Raw genomic sequence first — 22,376 nt, 5'->3', positions numbered from 1 at the left:
TTTTTTCAAGAAATGGTTTTTGAACAGCCAGATATCACAAAGAGAAGAAAAAAAAAGACTCTCAACCCTTACCTCATACCATACAAAAACTAAGTCCGAGATGTATAAATGTAAATATAAAATCAAAACTAAAAGGTATAAAAAAACTCAAGAGAATATCTTCATGACCTTGGATGTGAACAAAGATTTCTTTCTTTTTTTAAAAAAAATTTTAATGTTTATTTATCTTTGAGAGAGAAAGAGAGAGAGAGAGCACGAGCAGGGAAGGAGCAGACAGAGAGGGAGACACAAAATCCGAAGCAGGCTCCAGGCTCTGAGCTGTCAGCACAGAGCCCAATGTGGGACTCAAACTCACAAACCGTGAGATCATGACCTGAACCAAAGTCAGACACTTTATCGACTGAGCCACCTAGGTGCCCCATAAACAAAGATTTCTTAAGACACCAAAAGCACTATAAAAAGAAAACAGATACATTGGATTTCATGAATGTTAGAAGCTGCTCTTTAAAGACATTAAGAAATAGGCAAGCCACAATCTGGGGGGAAATACTCATAATACATATGTCTACAATGACATGTTTTTGAGAATATATAATGAATCCTTACAATTCAGTAGTAAGAACATTAGCCAACTTAAATTTTTTTTTTTTTAACGTTTACTTATTTTTGAGACAGAAAGAGACAGAGCGTGAGCAGGGGAGGGGCAGAGAGAAAGGGAGACACAGAATCCAAAGCAGGCTCCAGGCTCTGAGCTTTCAGCACACAACCTGATGTGAGGCTGTAACTCACAGACCGTGAGTTCATAACCTGAGCCGAAGTCTGACACTTAACCAACTGAGCCACCCAGGAGCCCTGAACATTAACCAACTATTAAAAATGGATTAAAGATTGGAAAAGACTTTACAACGAAGGAGATAGCAAAGGCCAATAAATTATATTAGAAAATGTTCAACATCATTAGTCATCAGGGAAGTGTAGGGGTCAAGGGCAGGCCACACCAAGATGGACCACTTGGAACATGAAGATTATTTTGAGTGAAAAGCAATCAAAACCCAGCAGATCAGGAAAAATTCTTTACCTTCCCCTTGACTGCCTAAATTTACATGGGAAAGGAAAAGCCTGTTCCAGGAAGAGAGCAATTAGCAGATTCCTCTTTACTTAAGAAACTTATCTGCATAACAGCGCAGCCTTGGTTTTCCGACCATCTCCTTTCACCTTCCTACTAATGATCTTCCTCTGTTTTGTATCCTGTTCCCAGACCCCTGCCCCTTTCCTTAGGTCAGGATGTCATATAAGTCTCATGTTGTCTGTCTTTGAAATTTCATGTCTGTGTGGATTTTCTGTATGTATGGCATTACATTTGATTTTCTCCTGTTATTCTGTCTCATGTCAATCTGATTCTTGGGCCAGCTAGAAGAACGTTAAGGGCATAAACTTCTTCCTCCCCAACACAAATTAAAGCCACAAGGATACCTAAACACTCACAGGAATAGCCAGAACCAAAAACTACAATACCACCAAGTGTTTGTGAAGATGTGAAGCAACCAGAATACTCCCACATTGCTGCTTGAAGTGTATAATTGTGCATTCACTTTTTATAAAGTTAACCAGATGAACCCAATGAATCAGCAATTCTACTCCTGGGTATTTACTCAAGATATGAAAAAATATGTTCACAGACACAATATTCAGAGTGATATAATTTATAATAGCTGCAAACAAGAAACTACGCAAATGTGCATCAATAGAAGAATAAATAAACAAATTGTGGCATGTTCATTTAATAGAATACAATTCAGCAATAAAAAGGAATGAACTACTGATACATGTAACAATAAGGATGAAGACATTGTACTGAGAGAAAAAAACAGATCCACAAGAGTAGATAATGATTCCCCTTACATGAGATTTTAGGAAAGATTAGCAAAACTAATCTATGGTGACAGAAATCAATAAAATGGTCGCCGTGGGGTGCTGAAGACATTCTAGTCTTGATGGGGATACGGATTACGTAGGGGTAGGTGTGTTGGTCAAAAATCACTGAATCATAACACTTAAGTTCTATGTGAGTTATATCTCAACTTCAAAAAAGATACACAAAATTTAAAAATGTGAATTAAAAAGATGCACAGCTAAATAGGTCATGAAGCAAATTTCAACATGCTAGTGATTCCTGGTTCTACTGACTCTATATAAAAAGTAAATGTAATTTGGAGTTAAATTTATACATACAATTTTTAAGCCTTTGAACAAAATGTTTTAACTGGTAAAATGTTTTTCATTATACCAATGGATTTGAAGGTCTGTTCCTCTACTACTTCCACTCTTGCTTGCTTTTGAGTATGATTTCTGGAATACAAAATTCCTATTTTTCCTTATACTACTTTGTGGTCAGCGTTTAATCACAAGCAGGAATAAAACGGAAATGTGGAATAACGCTTAAGGTCACACAGTTTTAACGTACGTTAAACGTACTGCCGGTGACATGCAGAAATAGCTAAGAAGGGTCACTTCATTGTACATACGGTTCAGGATACTTCTCCTGCAAAACAACAGCAGTGAGACAGATTCCAGAGACTAATGAATTCAAGACAAACGCAGTAACCTTACCTAATACTGGAACCACAGCATAACATGACGCCAAGAATGCTTCTGTGGGAATGCCACTGTCTTCCAGAAGTTCAATGTCACTAAAGCTAATGATATAGAGTGATACAGAGGAGGAAAGATTGAAAATACAACATTAGCACTCTCTGCAATTCAGAGGTAGCCATGAAAACAGCTGCCCCTCTGTAGGGCAAGTCATTTGGCTTGATTTCAGTGATTGCTTTTCTATTATAAAATGGTGCAATCAAATCATTTTCCAAAGACAGTCTAAGAAAGCAAGCTAAAATTTGTTCAGAGTATAGTCTCAATTCAATTCCTTCTCATCCACTGCTTCAGACAGGTAAACAGAAAAGCACACACGTGGTATAGCATCTCCTCTATTCTGGATAGTACGCCATCATCTGAAAGGAGCACCAGGATTGACTTCCAGAAGGGAAGCTGGTGTCCAACTGTCAGTGACTTTAGAAAGTACACGATACCTGGTATTCATGGTACTAAAGAAAGTCGGGATAACTTCTTGGCCTTCTTCCCAGTGGGATTCTGGAGAGCTACTTGAGGAGTCTGATCCAGGCTGTGCCAAGCTGCTGTCATGATTTCCCAGGTTGTCCTCTCCTTCTTCCTTCATGATCTCACCTTGGACTGTGAACAGGAGATACTTATTATTTATTATAAAATTTAACACACATTCAGTGGTGAATATTTCTAAAACACGGAGCAATATACAGAAATAAAAATCAGTGAAATACTACACAGACACACAACACACATGCATGAATTTGGGTTTAAATACATGTAGATTTGTAAACTGCTTTCACTCAACAGTTTATCATGAATATTTTCATTATCATTCAATACTTTTTTTTTTTTCAACGTTTTTTTTTATTTATTTTTGGGACAGAGAGAGACAGAGCATGAACGGGGGACGGGCAGAGAGAGAGGGAGACACAGAATCGGAAACAGGCTCCAGGCTCTGAGCCATCAGCCCAGAGCCTGACGCGGGGCTCGAACTCACGGACCGCGAGATCGTGACCTGGCTGAAGTCGGACGCTTAACCGACTGCGCCACCCAGGCGCCCCTATCATTCAATACTTTTTAAAATACCATTTTAATGACCATATAATATTGCATCAAGCTCACGTGGAGGGCACTTACATGGTTTTTAAAATTTCAGTGTTTATAAATACTGTCGATCCTCACTATTAGTGTATTCTGTATTTGCAAATTTGTATTCTTGACAAAGTTTATCTGTGATCCTAAAACCAATGCTTGTGGCACTTTTGCAGTCATTTGTAGACATGTGTACAGTGGTGAAACATTTGAGTTGCCTGATATACACGTTCCCAGCTGAGGTCAACCAAGGTGACAAACTGCCTTCTTGCTTCAGTTCTCACACCATACGCGTGTGTTTATACAGGGTCACGCTTTGTGCGTTCTGTTACTGATTTTGCTGTTTGCAAGTGCCACCAAATGCAGTGCTGTCTCGTGCTCTGAAGCGTAAGAAGGCTGTGACGGGCCTTATGGAGAAAATACATGTGTCAGGTGAGCTCCATTCAGGCACGAATGAAGCACTGCCATTATAGTACTGCTGACCATGGGTTCAATGTTAATGAATTAACAATACATATTCAGTAAGATGTCTTTAACCAGAAACACACATAAAACAAGGTTATACACACTGATCAGTCGACGACCAAAATGTGAATAGAGGTTTGCAGAACCTAACTTTGTATTTCCCCTAAGAGCAATGGTTCAGTATTTACTAACTCAGTGTCTGCAGTGACTTTATAACTACCATGAATAATGAAAATCACTGTAATGTCATAAAGAACATCCCCGTCCACAGACATTTGTCCTTAAACTTGACTATCCCTGAAGACAAATTCCTAGAAGTAAAATTATTGGGTCAAATAAATTACAGTACTGTTTCCACAGAAATTCCCCTGTCTTTATTATTTACTCAAGGGATAAGACATCAGCACTGTGTGGATTGCTTGCCTCAGATTATTAGCTATGAAAACCCTCCTTCTTTGTCCCCAGCTCATCTGGAAAAAAACAGGGTCTTTGTTATTTCAGGGGAGATGAGCAAGAAACTTATTTAAAATTTTATTTTCAAAATAATTATTAAACACTTACAACACAATTAAAAGCTCTAATACAGTTGTCTGGGACTGATCTGAAGTTGGTTTTAGTGGTTAGAGCCAAGGGAATTAGCAAATTTGAAAGGGTGGCATCACTACAAGCTCTGACCTGAAGTGTAGGACTCTGGCTCGAGGGACACAGAGAAGGCTGGGTGAAAACCTGCTGGTGGCTGGTGAATGGTGATATCCGCAGGCCTTACCAGAAACCAGGAGGACAGCAACCTGAACTGCCATAACTTTATACTCTGTTAAGTCTGACATCATAGTTTAAGTTCAAAGGATCTTGAGACTTAGAGTAGAGGGCCAGTGAAATCCTCATATTCTCTAAAAAGTCAGCACAGACAGCTGCTGCCCACTGCTGCTCGCTGCAGCCCACGAACATCACAGAACAGTGAATAGGTAAATTCTCTTCATTCTGCCTTCTCAACACTGGGTCAGATGGGCTGGCACAACGCTGTGGAGTGACCTATGTTATCCAGCTAATGTCTGCCTTAGGCACTCCTAGCACATTGTCTTGAGGCCAACGCCTCAAGTGTCACATCATGGATAAAGAATCAAACTCCCAAGATCCTACTGTTCAATGGTTTGCTTCAGACTTTACTTTCATTTTTACCTGTTATATTATCGTCTGTATTTTCTTCACTTGATATGCTGCAATCTATCTCTGCAGGTTTCAAATATAAGCTCTTATTTTTCATTAGGATTTCTTCATCATCATTGATTTCCATATGTAAAGATCCATTTTCACAATTGTTTAACTCCATTTGCCTGAAATTTTTTATAAGGAAAAAAAGGCAAAAAGTCCAATTATTTGGTCTTAAATAGACTGCACAGGTAGATCTTGAAAGAGAGGAAGGGTTCACAAGCACCAACTACTTTTAACAGTGATTAGAAACCACTATTGTTGGGGTGCCCAGGTGGCTCAGTCGGTTAAGCATCCGACTTCGGCTCAGGTCATGATCTCGAGGTCTGTGAGTTTGAGCCCCGCGTCAGGCTTTGTGCTGACAGCTCAGAGCCTGGAGCCTGTTTCAGACTCTGTGTCTCCCTCTCTCTCTGCCCTCCCCCGTTCATGCTGTCTCTCCCTGTCTCAAAAATAAAATAAACGTTAAAAAAAAAAAAAAAGAAAGAAACCATTGTTGTTAAATCGGCCAAATGTCTCAGCCTCCTGCCTCCAAGGCAGGTATGTGCCTGTGACGGAAGCAGGCCTGTCTGCCAACTGGAGGTCTGAAATCAAAGAGCCGTTCCTGGCTTTTCATGGACCCTCAGTGGATTCAAACTTCCTGCTCCCCACCAGCAACAGGAAACAGTCATTGACAGCTCTTTGGTTTTCAATCAGTTTTCTACATGGACACATTTAACAGTTTTCTAGCTTTTCTCAGCTTCTTCCTGGGAAGTTGTTTCTCTCTCTTCAGCTCTCAGAATCACTGGCCACTCCTACCTGTTTGCCTACCAGCTAACTGTCCAGAAGCTACATGCTGTGGTCAGGGGAGAATACTCCCTAAAAAGTTACGTGTGACAGAAAAGAAGCAGGAGAACACAGGATACATCCTGAGAATAGGCTGCTCTTTGGGGTGACAGGAAAAGTGTTTAACAGGCAAGTAGAAGAGCTGTTTTGTTAAAGGGACAACCATGATGCCTTATCGTAAGTGATTATATCTAGCCAAATAAGAACAAAAATATTTCCTTCTAATAAAAACAAAGACAAAGGGGCTAAGCTATTTAGTGACTCCAGGAAAAGTATTTATGTTTTAAAGAAATGCCATATTTCAACTTAGCAATTAAAAATGTAGGAGTATATTAAGGAAATGTCAGACACAAAAAATCTACAAAGATGTTCCCAGTAGAAATATCTAGAACAAGAAAAAAATGGTAACCAAATTGGAACAATCCTTGTACTAAAGCAAACAATAGTATACAAAGAGATGAAATGTTAAGTAATAATTTGAAAGGACAAATATAGGGAGTAAGTCAAAATACAGGAATGTTTATATAAAATAATAACTGAATAAAGACCCCAAATAATAAGAACACAACTATGAAAATGTGTACTTTTTTTCTAAAATCAAAGGATCATTTAGAGGAATAGTTTAGATTTTGATATTAAGTTTTTTATTCAACTTGTAAAGCTACCTAAGCTTTTTATTTTTAAATAACATAAAATCGTACTGTCTTTTCTGGATAAAAGCACACTGAAGTCAATGCCTGGCTCCTCCATGAGAGGCGGTTCCAACCCTCGGCACACTAGAGTGATGAAAAGTTACTACATGTGGAGGGCAGATTCATCCACAGATGAGGGAGAATGCAGACATCTCCCTGGGCAGTCAGAGCTGAGTGTAAGATCTGCATGGCTTCAAGCTCACCCCAAAGTGGAAGATGAGATACTGTTTCTTTCTGGCACCACCTCAAATCATGATCAGCATATTTTTATTTCTTTTAAACCAACAATAAAAAATTACTTTTTTATTTTTAGAAAGAAGGAAAAACAAAAGAGTTACTGTACCTTTCCAATGAATTATGAATCGGTATAATAGGATGTTTCATCTTTAAAAGAAGCAAAAAAATGAAAGCTTCGTGTTAAATTTCCAACAGAGCATATTCAGAGTCTTATCACATATAAAAGTGGTAAATATGACCATAACATAACTGCTCCACTCAAAGGAACAATTTTAGATTGTTCCCCAAAGGGAGTCATTGATCTCAACCAGTCCTCTGTATTTTTTCAAACAAGTGTACCCAAATTTCTAAGGAAAAGGAAGATGGGTCTTTTGAAGGATCTAATTACCATAGCCAAACTTTTGGTGGTTGGATTTCTTGTAATTAAGATTCTGATGCAGCACCGTTTCAAATACTAGAAGTATAAACAGTATGGAGGCTCCTACCCTTAAGGTAATTTCAATACAGAGTAATGCTAAAATAGGGGCATGCATAGAGGAGAAGCTCCTAGACCAACTTACGGATTCAGGAAAGGAGAGATTCAATCTTGAAGGATGAGGAAGTGCTAACCAGGGAAAGGTAAGTGAGAAAGAACAGCATTCTTGGCACTGGGAAATGGTGCAAAGATGTCGGGGGGGGGATATATGTTGTTAGTACGTTCAGCCAGGTAATGACAAAGAGGCTGGTGGTGTGAGAAGGGGTTAAGAAGTTCTGACTTTAACCTTTGGCGATGAGGAAGGCATGGCGTGGCTTAGGGTAAAGTGGTCCAGTTTATACTGCATGAATGGAAATACCATCGGCTGCCTGGAAGGTCAGGGTGAAAGCAACTAGTTAGAAGGCAACCACCAATCTTGGCAAGATTCACTGGATAAGGAGGCTGATAAGAGGCTAGCTACATCAGAGACAGGTTTAGGTGGTAAAATTGCCAAAACAAATGGACAGGGGGGACTGAGGACCGAAATATGTGAGTGGACATAAAGGAAAGTCTACTAAAAAAATGTCTTTCTCAGTCATTAAAGGGGGATGGATAACATTGTTCACTATATCATTTTTTAACTTTTCCTCATGCCCTCCTGCGGCCAACCTGAGCTGGCCTTTACCTTGTTGGACTTCAGCATGGCCAGCTGCGGTGAACCTGGGGGAGTGCGATAGAGCAGTTCAGAGGTGAAGGCTGCATTTGCGATCTGCATGCATTCTTCCAAAGTCTTCAGAAAAGTATTGCAGGTTGATTTCAGCAAAGTTCCCACATCAATTCCCTCCTATGAAACAACGAGAGTGGAAGACTCCTTTACCTTGCCAAAAAAGAAAGAGCCCAATTGTGGAATGTCCTTAGAGGTTTTTATCCACAGTGCAGTAATAATGTACCCACCTATTTTGCTGGACGAATATGTACATCAATTACAAAAGAAAAATAACGAGTGTGTCCACTTTATCTACTAACCATAGACAAGCCTTACCCTCAATCTGACCCTTCAACACTCACACCCCCTACTCCAGATGAAGGCAACACATTTCTTCAGTTCAACAGTATTAGATGCTGGAACTGTGCCAGGTGCTGGGCACAGAGCCCTCAGGTCTTATGTAAGGGGGTGGCAGGCATGAAATGGAATCACACAGACTAAAGAACTGTGGAATCAATGGAGAAATGTCTCCCATTGAGTAAAAATGAGGTTCTAGAAGAGAAGCATTAGAAACCATAAATTCATTGTTTACTTTCAAATGAGGTTTTTGTTTTTGTTTTTTCAATATATGAAATTTATTGTCAAATTGGTTTCCATACAACACTCAGTGCTCATCCCAAAAGGTGCCCTCCTCAATACCCATCACCCACCCTCCCCTCCCTCCCACCCCCATCAACCTTCAGTTTGTTCTCAGTTTTTTTCCAATATATAAAGTTTACTGTCAAATTGGTTTCCATACAACACCCAGTGCTCATCCCAAAAGGTGCCCTCCTCAATACCCATCACCCACCCTCCCCTCCCTCCCACCCCCATCAACCTTCAGTTTGTTCTCAGTTTTTTTCCAATATATAAAGTTTACTGTCAAATTGGTTTCCATACAACACCCAGTGCTCATCCCAAAAGGTGCCCTCTTTAATACCCACCCCCCCTCCCTCCCACCCCCCATCAACCCTCAGTCAAATGAGGTTTTTGGATTTCAGTACAGATGAGTTTGAGAGGTTTTAGCAACTGTAATTCTTTTGAACATCATTTTTCTTCCAGTTATTTTACTTGCTCAGGGTGTTTTTCCTCTGAATATTGGTATTAGTAAGTTGTTCAGGAAATTGAGGTCATACCCCAACTAGAGAGTACAGTAGACACATCTTAGTGGTATAAAAAAAACTAGATTGGGCCCAAGATGGAGTCGCTCATGCTAAGCCTCACATTAGCGACTCAAAATCTCCAAGTTTCTATGCTTGGTTATCCTAGACAAGGCAGGCCTAGGGTCAAGCGATCAGCACAAGGTACCTGACCCAGCTCCAAGATTTCCCTTTGCTCTACATGAGGAAAGTAACCCTGCTTTAACTAATCAGCAAATGCCCAGTAGAACTTCCTTGTTCCTGCTCACTTTGGTCTATAAAAATCTCTAGCCCTGTACAGCTTTTCAGAGCTCCTTTCTATCTGCTAGATGGGATGCTGCCCAATTCATGAGCTGCTAAATAAAGTCAGTAAGATTTTTAAAATTTACTCAGTTGAATTTTTCTCTTTTAAGAGTAGCCTCTGTATTTTCTTCAATTTTGTATTTCTAACAAGCTAGCAGGTGATTTTACTGGTTGTGGACCACTATGGTTCTGACACTGATTATGAATGCATGGGTTTTCTCATACCACCAAGCAAACCTCTGACAGCAGCTGGGTGTCTACAATTCAACTAAATAGTGACACTATCTACCTGAAGATAAGTGTCAGATTTCACAGGGTAAGGGCTCAGTCCGGCAGGGCTGCTCTACAACCCTCACTTCAGACACCAATGTCAAGTCCAGCTTGTCCCCTGTGCTTCTGACTGACCTGCTACAGACTGGAAGTTCCACCCCCCTCCTTTCAGTTGATTAATTTGCTAGAGCTGCTTACAGATCTCAGAGAAACATTTTACTCACTAGATTGCCAGTTTATTAGAAAAGGATACAACGCAGAAACAGATGCATAGGGCAAGGCACCTGGGAACAGGCTCAGAACTTCCACGCTCTCTGATCACTTTCACTGAACCTTCATGTGTTCACCAACTCAGGGGCTGTCTGGACCCTGTTCTTGGGGTTATGGAAACTTCATTTCATAGAATATTGATGAAATCCTTGGCCACTTGGGATTAAACTCAATCTTCAGCCCCTCCTCCTTCCCAGGAGATGAGGGTGGGGGTGGGTGAGTGAGTCTGAATGTTCTAACCCTCTAATCACACGGTTGGGTCCTAGGTCAACCAGGCCTCTGGCTTAGGCACTTTAAGAGAAGTCTCCTCAACACAACAAAAGGCAACTTAATCATTCTCATCACAGGAAATTTCAAGGGTTTTAGGATCTCTGCCAAATATATGGCAGATATATATATTATGCAAATATATAATAATATATATATAATATATTTTTATTATATATTTTTATTAATATTAATATTAATATTAATATATAATTGCCTATATAATATTAGGCAAATATATTATGAAGACCAAATATATATTTTGTATTATAAATCACAATATCACAACCATAGTTTCATAAGCAAGTTCCCAAGGCACCCTTGAATTAAAAATTGTTATGTTCACATTTTCCCTTCCCATTAGATCAGGAGGGCTTCCCCACCTTGGCGCGACTGACGTGAGGGGCTGGCTCATTTTTGTAGTGGGGGGAGAAGGGGGAGAGCTCTCCTGCTCACGGCAGGATGTTAAGCAGCACCCTAGCCTCTATACGGTGGATGCCAATGGCACTCTTTCAGCTGTGACAACCAGAAATGTCTCCCGCGGGGCAAAATTGCTCTGGGCTGAGAATCACTGCTCTGACCTATAAACACCCCAAGAGCAGGACTGAAATGTTCTTTTGGTATCCCTCTCCTCCCCTCCCCCAGCACAGCATCTGGTACACAACAGGCAGTTGCTGAATGGATAGGAGAACCCAAAAGGAAGTGAATGAAAATGAGTTAAATCACCCTTCTTTAGAAACACTGAAAGCACACATACCACTAGTAACATAATATTCTTCTACTAAAACCATTAATTAGAATCCGCAGGTTCTTCATTTTGTAGGCACTGCTGTTTAGATTATAATTACTCTGAGAGTAGAACAGAGACCCTCTGGGGGTAGTGTGAGCCATTCAATACCCAACACCAGACAGGTCTTTTAATATATTTTTTAGGATGAATGAATGACTTTATTAATAAACATTAAAAATCACAATCCTTACTGACAATGGATGGAAAAGAAAGCTGTGTCTCCATCTCTGAAAGCACTAGTCTACACTAAAGCAACAATTGCTATTTCACCAATAAAATCCTGTTACAGGGGTGCCTGGCTAGCTTAGTCAGTAGAGCATGCAACTCTTGATCTCCGGGTCGTGAGTTCAAGCCCCATGTTGTGTATAGAGCTTATGTAAAATAAAATAAAATAATAAAATAAAATAAAATAATAAAATAAAATAAAATAAAATAAAATAAAATAAAATAAAATAAAATAAAATCTTGTTAGTCTTATCAAAGGTGACAGATACACATTACTGAAAAACATGATGCTGGCATGTTAGCAGCCACACCTACAGAAGGAGCTGTGCTAGACAGGGAAGGCTGTAATTTAAAAAGTGATGCAAATGGGGAGAAGCATATTTTAGTACACCAGCAGCAATGTTAAAGGTTCCAAAGGGTACCAATTAATCCTGAATTCATTCTGTGAAGGAAAACTATATGCCTCCATATGCTGAAATGCATTTTTTGGTATCCCAAAAATGCACCTTTCTTCTCTCTTGAATTTTGTTACTTTTTCCTCCAGAAAAATAGTAAATTCCAAAACGGTCAGGGATTGTGTGAGAGTAAGCATTACCTGTAAGCAACATCTGGCACTATTTTTCACATGGCTAAGACAAGTAATATTTTACCTCAGAATTGGACACACCGATTGCGGTCACTTCTTTTGTTTTATCTACTTGCTGAACGAGGAGGTCACAGTAGAGTCTCAGTTCCGACATTTTGGTTTTCAAGTTTTCAGTGTTTTCAGCAAACTCTAAATAATAAAATGATAATGATGTAATTATCAGGATAAATAAACAATTTACTAGTTAGCATACCATGGAGCGGAATATATAACCTGTATCTAAAGTCAGATGTTTATGGTATGGGTTATAGATAAGATGTGAGTGAAGATATGAGGGCAAGAAAAACAGAATAAAGAGATTTCTGGTCTTTTGTAATCTATATTATTTTTGGGGCCAAGGTACTGAATGATCACCAGTATAGGAAGAAGGACACAGCATACTTTTTATCCCTTAATGTCAGAACTGGGAGCAAAGAGTCAGTGGTTCAGAATTTTGGTATTTGCTACAGTTTTCCCTATCTGTAAAATGGGGTCATAGCTATCTACCTGCTAACAGTGCTCAAAACTGGGAAACTGTTCTGTAACGTGCAATTACCACTAATAAGATGGCTTGTTAATTCACAGAACTGGTTCAGCATGGCACCTGTCAAAGCTAATGACACCCTCTGTGCACCTGCTGAGACCTCATTAGCACAGTGCTCCAGCTGCTCCCTCACTGAGGGCTCAGCTAGTCATTATCACTTCTGTTTTTTGTCCCATGAAAAAGCTGCATGTTACAACCTGATCTGAGTCAAAGCTGACAGTGTCTAGAATTTGCTCCTGAGTTAGCATTAAAAAACAACCAAGGAAGAGGCCATTTTACTGTGTCTACTTGAAGAGTCAAGCACATCTGCCACACCTGTCATGAGAAAGAGGCCTCATCTCCTGCCTCTCTCTCTAGGTGCATATATATATGGGTGGGGGGCTGGGAAGGTGGTGGTTAGGGCTCAGGCACTCTTCCCATAGTCCACATAGAAAGCTGTGCCATGGTTCTCAGGAGACAACGATGTCAAGTTAATGAGCATTAAGCAGCAGCAACCCGGCAATGAGTATCCATCCCACCCCAGGGAAAGGGAGGGGAAAGTGGGGTCCTACTGCAGAAAGTGCCCTGATCCAAGGCTCAGCTATTCTTTACCAAAGGTCAACTCTGTGCCAGACTGGGTCCTAGACAGTTTAGTATAATGATGAATCCTACGGCAATCCTTCTAATGTACACTTTTACATCTTTTTAAAATAAGAGGAAGCTGAGAGTCAGAGAGATTAAGTGACCTATGCCAAGGCCGAAGGCCAGTACCTACAAAGCCATGATTTGAATCCAGCTGTATCTGGCTCCAACGCCTGTACTCTTTCTACTATGAGATGCCAAGAGAGAGGAGTTAGATACAGACTGTGGTTTAAATTCCAGATGTATATGGCATTTGCAGGATATAAAAAGCTGGCTAGGTGGTCAGAGGCAAGATACAAATATGGGAACCCAGAGATGCCAGTGGGTGATTCCCAAGCTTCCCAGACCACAGAACAATCGATACTTGCCTTTTTCCTTCTGGGTCCTACTGTCTGTTAGGCAAGCCTTGGCTGACCCCAGGGCTACCAGCCACCGCTGTCTCTCAGCCACGCTTCTGGCCTTCAGGTAGAAATACTGCTCCCCAGGGATTATCAGGTCCATGCGCGTGTTATCTACAGAATGAACTGACAGCAGGCAGAGGGAGGTCAGAAGCTTAGAAGAGCTAGGGTGCCTGGGTGGCTCAGTCCGTTAGGCGTCCGACTTTGGCTCAGGTCATGATCTGACCCCACGTCGGGCTCTGTGCTGACAGCTCAGAGTCTACAGTCTGCTTCGGATTCTGTGTTCCTCTCTTGCTCTGTCCCTACCCTGCTCGTGCTCTGCCTCTCTCTCTCTCAAGAATAAACAAACATGAAAAACAAACTGAAGATAAAAGAAACTTAGAAGAGCTCTATCTGGTGCCCTACCCTACCCAAATTCAAGAGCTCAACTGGTACCAGTCATTAAAGGCTTCTTCCAAGGGGGGATGCCAGCCCTTACCACCTCCCCTGTTTATTTATCTCTTTCTAGGTGCCTCTGCTGATGAAAAGGAAAAACCTTGGCTGGCTCCAAAGTATCACCAAGACTAAAAAAGTACTACTCAATTCTCCTTATCAGAATAGAGATAGAATCTCTCTTTTGGCTTGTGTGCGTAAAGTATGCTGCTCTGAGGCCAAAAAGGCTTGCACACCCGTAAGTAAGGGTGTGCCTCTGTACCTTCTTGGGTTTATTGGAAAGCAATCAAGAACACACTATTCTTCCTTTTCTACTGTCCTTCACAAGTTAGAGCAAAAGTGCGAGAATTGCCTCGGAGACCTTCAGAAGAAATAAGCAAACCACACTCTCCTTCACCCCCTACCTCACCCCAAAATATCCTTCTAATCTGTTTTGAAGCTTCATCTTCTCAGCATGTCTCAAGATGTCTCCAAACCAAGAAGTAAAGGCTATTTGCAGGTCTTTATGCGTTTGCTTGTTTTAAGTAATGTGGTGGTGGTGAGAAGGTGTGTGTGTGTGTCCTGATTTATACACAGAAGTGTTTGATGCTGCAGTAAAAAGACTTACATAAACTTTGCAAAGAGTCCCTGGCTTCAGGTGAGCAAGTGAATCAAGAATGAGCACTAGATGTGTGGTGAAGCACGTTGCTCTCATTTATTTTGATACCTTTTAAACAACCTCCCTGTAAAAATTGTCTGCAGTTTTAGGTCTTATTTGTAAGGCTTTCTTTTGGGACATAACACTATGTATCTCTGTACTACAGGAATAGCAGAGAAAGGCACGCAGAGGCCAGTCCTTTTTTTATTTTGTGGGGGAGACAGAAAGAAAAAGAAAACTTAGAAATGCCTTGGTTTCTCACCTTGAATTTCACAGACCGCCATCTGGATGCTCCCTTTGCAACCTTTCCAGGCATCTTCAGGAGAATCATAATAGGATAATATCCCCCCACAGAGAAGGAACCATCGAGGCTGCCAACCTGAAAACAGAAGCAAGAGCAGGTCTCAATTATGGCCTCCATGTGAGGTGCCTCTCAGAACACAGGAGCGGGACCTGATAAAGGAAGCTGGGTCCCAGCTCCGAGGAGCTTAAATTCCAGGGGAAATTCTAAGGGAAAGAAGTAGGTTAGAAAATACCAGTATGCGTGATCTCATTTTTAAAATTAGAAACAAACACCCATAGGGGCATATATTTTTAGTCACATAATGTATAGAAGTCTGCAAGGGCCAGGAATATAGTGATGATTCTGATGATAGTTAATAGGATTACCGATGATTTTTATTCCTTTTTCCATTAATATAGTACTAGTAATCTTTGATTTTTAATTTTCTTTTAATATTTATTTTTGAAAGAGAGAGAGAGAGAGAGAGAGACAGAGTGGGAGTGGGGGAGGGCAGAGAGAGAGGGAGACACAGAATCCGAAGCAGGCTCCAGGCTCTGAGGTGTCAGCACAGAGCCTGATATGGGGCTCGAACCCACGAACTGTGAGATCATGACCTGAGCCGAAGTCAAAGTCAGACACTCAACCGACTGAACCAACCAGGTGCCCCTGATTTTTAATTTTTTTAAGGTAAAAGACTATTGTTTCCTGAACATTATCGTTTTCTTTTTATTTGTTTGTTTTAGTGTTTATTTTTGAGAGAGATATAGGCAGAGCACAAGCAGGCTTCAGGCTCTGAGCTGTTAGCACACAGCCCAATGCGGGGGCTTGAATCCATGGACCACGAGATCATGACCTGAGCCGAAGTCGGATGCCTAATCCACTGAACACCCAGGCGCCCCATGAACGTTATCGTTTTCATATACTTGCTCTTCTCTCCTTTGGTTAAGAACAATTATCCCGAACTTAGAAATAAGGCAAAAGATTACATTGCTCTGAAAGACGACTTCAACCACCTCCATTTTGAGCTCAGTCTGTACTTTCTGATTAAGTTCGTGTCAGCTTATCTCTCTTAACTCAGGCAAAAGACCCCACAGGCAAAGCCTCCAGTGATGGGAACTGAAACTACTCCCTCAAGCAATTAACTACTGCCCTGACTCCAGCAAGACCCTGCACGATTGACCCCAAGATAGTGACTAACCTGACCTTTACTGCCCAGCACTGGTACCCACTGACCCTTCCCCCACATTTTCCTTACATAATAAACCCACAAGTATTTTCAGCACAAAGAAACAGTCTTTGAGATACCAGTCCACTGTCTTCCCGGTGTGGGCCTCACTGAAATAAATTCCTTTCTTGTGTCACCACTACTCATCTCTCTGTCTTTGGATTTTGTCAGCAGGGAATGGCAGATCCTGGTCTGTTTGGGCCCCCAGGGCCAGGTGCTCTCATACCCGTGTCCTGCAGCCCTTTCAACATCATAGAGAGTTACAGAGTGCAAACAAGCCTGTGTGGGGGCGTATGAGCCCTAGGAGAAGGTAACTTTGACTTATTACTTAGCATTGATCCACTGTAATGAAATAATCTTAAAACATTCAAGGGCTTAACAACTTTTACTTTGGAGAATTTCAGGGGACAAACCATATTTGGTTGAAATATACATCTTATCTAGTCCTCTTACAAATTTATATTCTAGGCAACCAAAATTATTTGCTATCTTCCTGCTTCTGGGCTTTTGCCTGAGTTGGATCTTTTTTCTAAAATGTCATCTCTGACTATTTCTGCATAAGCCTTGTCAGTCTCCTCAGTCAGATATACACATATTTTTTTCTCTGAAATGTTATAGCCCTTTAGGGATACATTTTTCTCATGACACTCTTCTGGGGCTGAGGCAGACAGAGAGAAGACCAGGAAAAGCTTTGAGCAGAGCCCTAGAGGCTGCTTAGGTACAGATGTCCGATGACTGATTCACACAAACCAAGAGGCCTGAGACCCAAGAAGAGCTGTGGTTCCATCCAGGTCAGAAAGCAGGAAAAGACCAATGTTGCAGCTCAGGCAGGAGGAATTCCCTCTTTCTTGGCCTTTTTATTCTATTTAGGTCATTGATTGATTACATGAGACCCACTCATATTGGGGAAGGCAATATACTCAGTCCACCAATTCAAACGTCAATCTCATCTAGAAACATGCTCACAGACACACCCAGAAAGATGTTTGGCCACATGGCCAGGCACCTCATGGCCCAGGCACACTGACACATAAAATGAGTCATCACATCATATGTTAACTAACTTGGATTTAAATCAAAAAAAAATAACAAATAAAAAAAATTAATCATCACACACCATTAATTTTAAGACATACCATTATTTTGTTTAACACAAGAAAAAAAAATACCTGGCCATTAATCAATGACACGGCGCTGCTTCTGCTTCCTGATTTCAGCTACTAAAATGTGGAATAATGTCTACAAATTGAAAAACTGTGGCACTAAACTAGGTTTAGCTTATAGTAATCTGAAAAAAGTTAAAGAGCTCCTCCTCTCCCTCAACACACACAGACACACACACACACACACACACACACACACACACACACACACACACACGGCACAGCTGCAGTTAGGTTTTGAAAGTTGCTGGTGAACTGTAATAGCAACTGAAACAGCACCTTCCCTGTAACATGTTCTCTATTTACCTAGAAGTTATAATTGTACTAGGGGAAGTTCTATATATCGTTATTTTATCCTGTAGTCTGTAACTATAAAAACCATGACCAAAAAAACCTTTTCTTTAAATCATAAAGTTACTGGAATCTCAGAAGGCACATTAAGAGACCACAGAAGTCTCAGTCCTATTATATGAAATTTACCGGCAGAGCGATGGACAGTCCAGAGAAGGACTGGGATGCACTGCTCTTTCACGATGTCCCTTTCCCAGAAAGCTCAGTTACAGCTGAGAAATAACTGTTGAGAAAAGCGGCAAGAATGAAGAGGCCATTAATCCACTTCCTGTTTTAAATTAATCTGCAGTTACTCTGATTGATGTTTCAGCTTGATAGTCTAAGGGATGCCCAGATAGCTGGTAAAACACTATTTCTAAGTTTGTCTGTGAGGGTGTCTCTGGCAGAGATTAGCATTTGAGTCAGTAGACTGAGTAAAGACTCCCCTCACCAATGCAGGTGAGTATCATCCAATCCACTGAGGGCCTGAGTAGAACAACAAGGCAGAGGAATGGAGAATTTGCTTTCTCTTCTTGATGAGACATCCACCTTCTCCTGCCCTGGGACACTGGTGCCCTGGGGACTGTGGACTCAGATCAGGACTTAATACCATCCATCTCCCTAACTCTCAGGCCCTTGAACTCAGATCGAATTGCATCACCAGCTTTCTTGGTTCTCCAGCCTACTGACAGCAGATCATGGGACCGATCTCCATAACTGCATGAGCCAATTCTTACAATAAATCCCTTCATATATTACAAGTACATACATATATGTATATAATACATATACAATTATATATACTATTGGACCTGTTTTTCTAAAGAACCCTTGCTAATACACTTGGAAATGATCAAATATTCAAGGTAACAAAACAGCAGATGAAAACTGTGGGTGTAACCAGTCCCCGCTCCCTTAGATTACCATTGGATTAATCTTCCGGTCCAACCCCACTTTCCCATCCCCCCCTTTTTTTGGCCATTCTCTGTTGGAGATGGAATGTGGTGTCAGCAAAACTCTCTGCTTGCAGGGATTAGACAAGAGATTTCAATGAGCAAAGAAAAGTTTTAGCTTATATAAGTTACCTCTGCCAGGGATGGGGTCGGGAAATAGAAGTATTTAAATGCCAATTTCACATACTTTGCATTATCCTGGATTATTTCACTATAAAAGGTATGGTGGACATTTATTTTTGGCAACCTGGCATCCACCCTCAACACCTCTGTTACTGAAATTCTCCTCCTCCACACCCTATCCATGTAGTTTGGGTGGGGCGGACTGGCTCTATGTGGGGCATGTGATTCAGGCTTAAATGGAGCTTCACGTTCCCTGTCCTCAATGATACACTCCGCGACAGGCAAGTGACCCAACCAGAGATAAATAAACCTGGGACTTCTGCTGGGTCTGGAGACAGATGGAAAGAAATGGAGACTGCCTCTTTTTGCTCTGGTCTTGAAGATGTTTGCCTGGAGCTGTCAGCAGTCATTCTGCCACCACACGGGACCTACACGTGATTCACCCACTAAGCGAACGGGGGTGGGAGGACTTGAGGGAGGCAGGGAAAGGAAGCAAATCCAGACGACAGTTTTGAACACCGCAATAAGACCATATTATACCCATAGATAAGAACTTTTTCAGAGTCAAAAAGTGAGCCAATATCCATTTTTTTTTTTAACTTCAAGCCTAAATTGGATTTATTCCTAAATAAAAGATTTACAAACTATCACATGATCAACTTCACTAAATGTAGAAAAAGCAAAAGCATTTGACAAAATGTAATAACATCCTTTCACAATAAAAATTCTCAACAAACTCGGAATAGAAGGGAACTTCTTCACCCTGATAAAGCATGTAAAACAACAACAACAACAACAACCCACAATTAACATACTTAATGACAAAAGACTGGAGGTTTTTCCCCTGAGACAACATAAGGATGCTTCCTCTCGCTGTTTCTATTCAATATTTTATTGGAGGTTCTAGCAAGGGCAATTAGGGTAAAAAATGAAATAAAAGGTATCCAGATTGGAAAAGAAGAAGCAAATCTACCTTCATCTGCAGACATGCTCTTACATATTTCAAAACAAATCAAAGCAAAAACCTAAGGAATTCAATTAAAATTAGAATAAATAACTTCAGTAACGTTGCAGGATAGAAGACCATATGCAGATATCAATTGTATTTCTATACATTTGCAATGAACTGAAAGTGAAATTAAGGAAACAGTTCCTTTTACAGTAAGATCGAAAAGAATGATAGTTAGGAATACACTCAATAGAAGAAGTATAAAATTTATACTCAAAACCAATATAACATTACTCAAAGAAATTAAAGACTGGAAGATCATTATTCCAAAACTGTTACCAGCCTGTTGTTTTCTCATATAGTGCAATGTCTTTCTATACTTCATCTATACTTAATTGACAGCAACTGTTTGCAAAATTCAATTTTTTCAGCTCAACTAATGTCAAGCAATATGGATTTTTTCCAATGAGCATAGTTTTCTTGAAAAAATGTACATATATTTGGATCTAAAACAGCATAGCTCATGTTAACTTTATACTATAGTTTCTTCCTTTTTAATTTCACAACAACCACTTTAAAATCAAGTTTCTAGACATGTTCTTATACCTTAAAGATCCAAACCAAAAAGTGACTACTTGTGAGTCACACCTATGTCTAAAAAACACTGTAGCTTCCCATACTCAGCAGCCTTGGGACATGTAACTCATCCAAACATATCACTAAAAATAACTGCACTCCATTAAAAAGAAACATAAATTCTTTTTTTCTTTTCAAAGATCTTATTTTTAAGTAATCTCTACCCCCAACATGGAGCATGAACTCACGAGCCCGAGATCAAGAGGCACATGCTCTGCTGACTCGACACTTAAATTCTTAACAATATTTTAAAATTTACATGTAGTGAAATTCCTTTGGTTACCAGTTCTGAGTTTTGATAAATGCATAATCCTCTAACAACCACCATAACAAATACAGAAAAATTCCATTATCCTCCCCTCAAAATTCCCTTGTGCTCCCCCTCTGTAGTCAAACCCTCTCCCTACACTGTACCCCTGGCCAACCACTGTTGTGTTTTCATTTTAGTTGAAAATATTTTGCAATTTTTTTGAAGACTTCCTCTTTGACCCACGGATTACTCAGAAACATATTGTTTAATTTCCTAATATTTGGGGATTTCTCACATCTTTCTGTCATTGATTTCTAGTTTACTTCTGTTAAAGACAGGAGCATTCTTTCAATTGGGCAGGGTTTCTCCTATAGCCCAGAATATGGTCGATCTTAGTGAATGTTCCAGGTGCATTTGAAAAACATACAGTATTCAGCTGGTGTTTGAGGGATCACTCTGTAAATGTCAATTAGGTCCAGTTAGTTGATAGTATTCAGATCTTCCGTTATCTTTGGATGATTTACTGTCTACTTGTTCGATGGAGTACTGACAGGAAGAATGTTGAAGTTTCCAAGGATAATTGTGAATTTCTCCTTTCAGTTCTATCAGTTTTTGCTTCATAGATTTTGACGTTCTGTTTCTAGATATATATACATTTAGGATTCCTATATCTTTTTGATGAATTAACCCTTTTATAATTACACAGTGTCTTCCTTCTCCCTTGAGATTTTCTGTTCTGAAATCTACCTAGTCTAATATTCATACAGCCAATTCAGCTTTTGATTAGTGTTTGCATGGTACCTTTTCCTATCTTTTTTTTTTTAATGTTTTAAAAGACTTTAATTTTTTAGAGCAGTTTTAGGTTTAAAACAAAACTGAGAAGAAGATACAGAGATTACCTATATGCCCCTCACTCATACTTGCATAACCTTTCCCCTTATCAACATCACTCACCAGAATGGCTCATTTTTTTATCATTTATATTGACACATTATAATCATCCAAAGTCCAGTTTATCTCAATGTTCACTCTTCCTGCTGTACACTTTATGGATTCAGACAAACGTATATGTATCCCATCATTATTCATCTCCCACTACAACCCCTGCCCCTGCAGCACCACTCATCTTTTTATTGTCTCCATAGTTTTGTCTTTTCTAGAATGTCATATAATTGTAATCATTCAGTATGTAGCCTTTTCAAATTGGGTTCTTTCACTTAGTAATATGCATTTGAGATTCTTCCATGTCTTTTCATGGCTTGACAACTCACTTCTTTTAAGTACTGAACAAGATTCCCTTGTCTGGATGTACCAGTTTATCCATTCACCTACTGAAAGGCATCCTGTTGCTTCCAAATTTTGCTACTGCGAATAAAGCTGCTATAAAGATCCTTGTGCAGGTTTTTGTGCGGAATGAGGTTTTGACTGCTTTGGGTAAAATTTAGCGATGGCTGAATCATATGGTAGGTGCAGGTTTAGTTTTGTAAGAAACCACCAAACTGTCTTCTAGAGTCGCTGGCTGTACCATTTTGTATTTTTTTGTTTTTTGTTTTTTTTTCTTTTTGTACCATTTTGTATTCTAAAGCAATTTATGAGAGCTCCTGT

The 22,376-nt window shown here is 40.1% G+C and overlaps 1 protein-coding gene across 4 annotated transcripts in view; it reads right to left on the bottom strand.

Moving 5' to 3' along the window:
- The window catches only part of PLEKHA8 (pleckstrin homology domain containing A8), an 84,277-nt gene that overhangs the window by 44,865 nt on the left and 17,036 nt on the right, over positions 1-22,376 (bottom strand). For all 4 annotated transcript variants that reach the window (XR_006211813.1, XM_042969138.1, XM_042969145.1 and 1 more), the window contains exons 2-9: positions 15,122-15,238; positions 13,761-13,916; positions 12,253-12,377; positions 8,279-8,437; positions 7,246-7,286; positions 5,359-5,513; positions 3,087-3,246; positions 2,611-2,696 (exon numbers count right to left, since the gene is read on the bottom strand). Coding sequence is in view for 3 of the 4 variants with exons in the window: in XM_042969145.1 (XP_042825079.1) it covers positions 2,611-2,696; positions 3,087-3,246; positions 5,359-5,513; positions 7,246-7,286; positions 8,279-8,437; positions 12,253-12,377; positions 13,761-13,916; positions 15,122-15,238 (999 nt within the window). In the remaining variant the exon portion in view is untranslated. The remainder of the gene's footprint in view (positions 1-2,610; positions 2,697-3,086; positions 3,247-5,358; positions 5,514-7,245; positions 7,287-8,278; positions 8,438-12,252; positions 12,378-13,760; positions 13,917-15,121; positions 15,239-22,376) is intronic.

Source organism: Panthera tigris, chromosome A2 (assembly GCF_018350195.1).
Source record: "Panthera tigris isolate Pti1 chromosome A2, P.tigris_Pti1_mat1.1, whole genome shotgun sequence".
Classification (NCBI taxonomy): domain Eukaryota; kingdom Metazoa; phylum Chordata; class Mammalia; order Carnivora; family Felidae; genus Panthera; species Panthera tigris.
The sequence above is the reverse complement of the archived record's forward strand: the minus strand, read 5'-3'. Positions and strand labels throughout refer to the sequence as shown.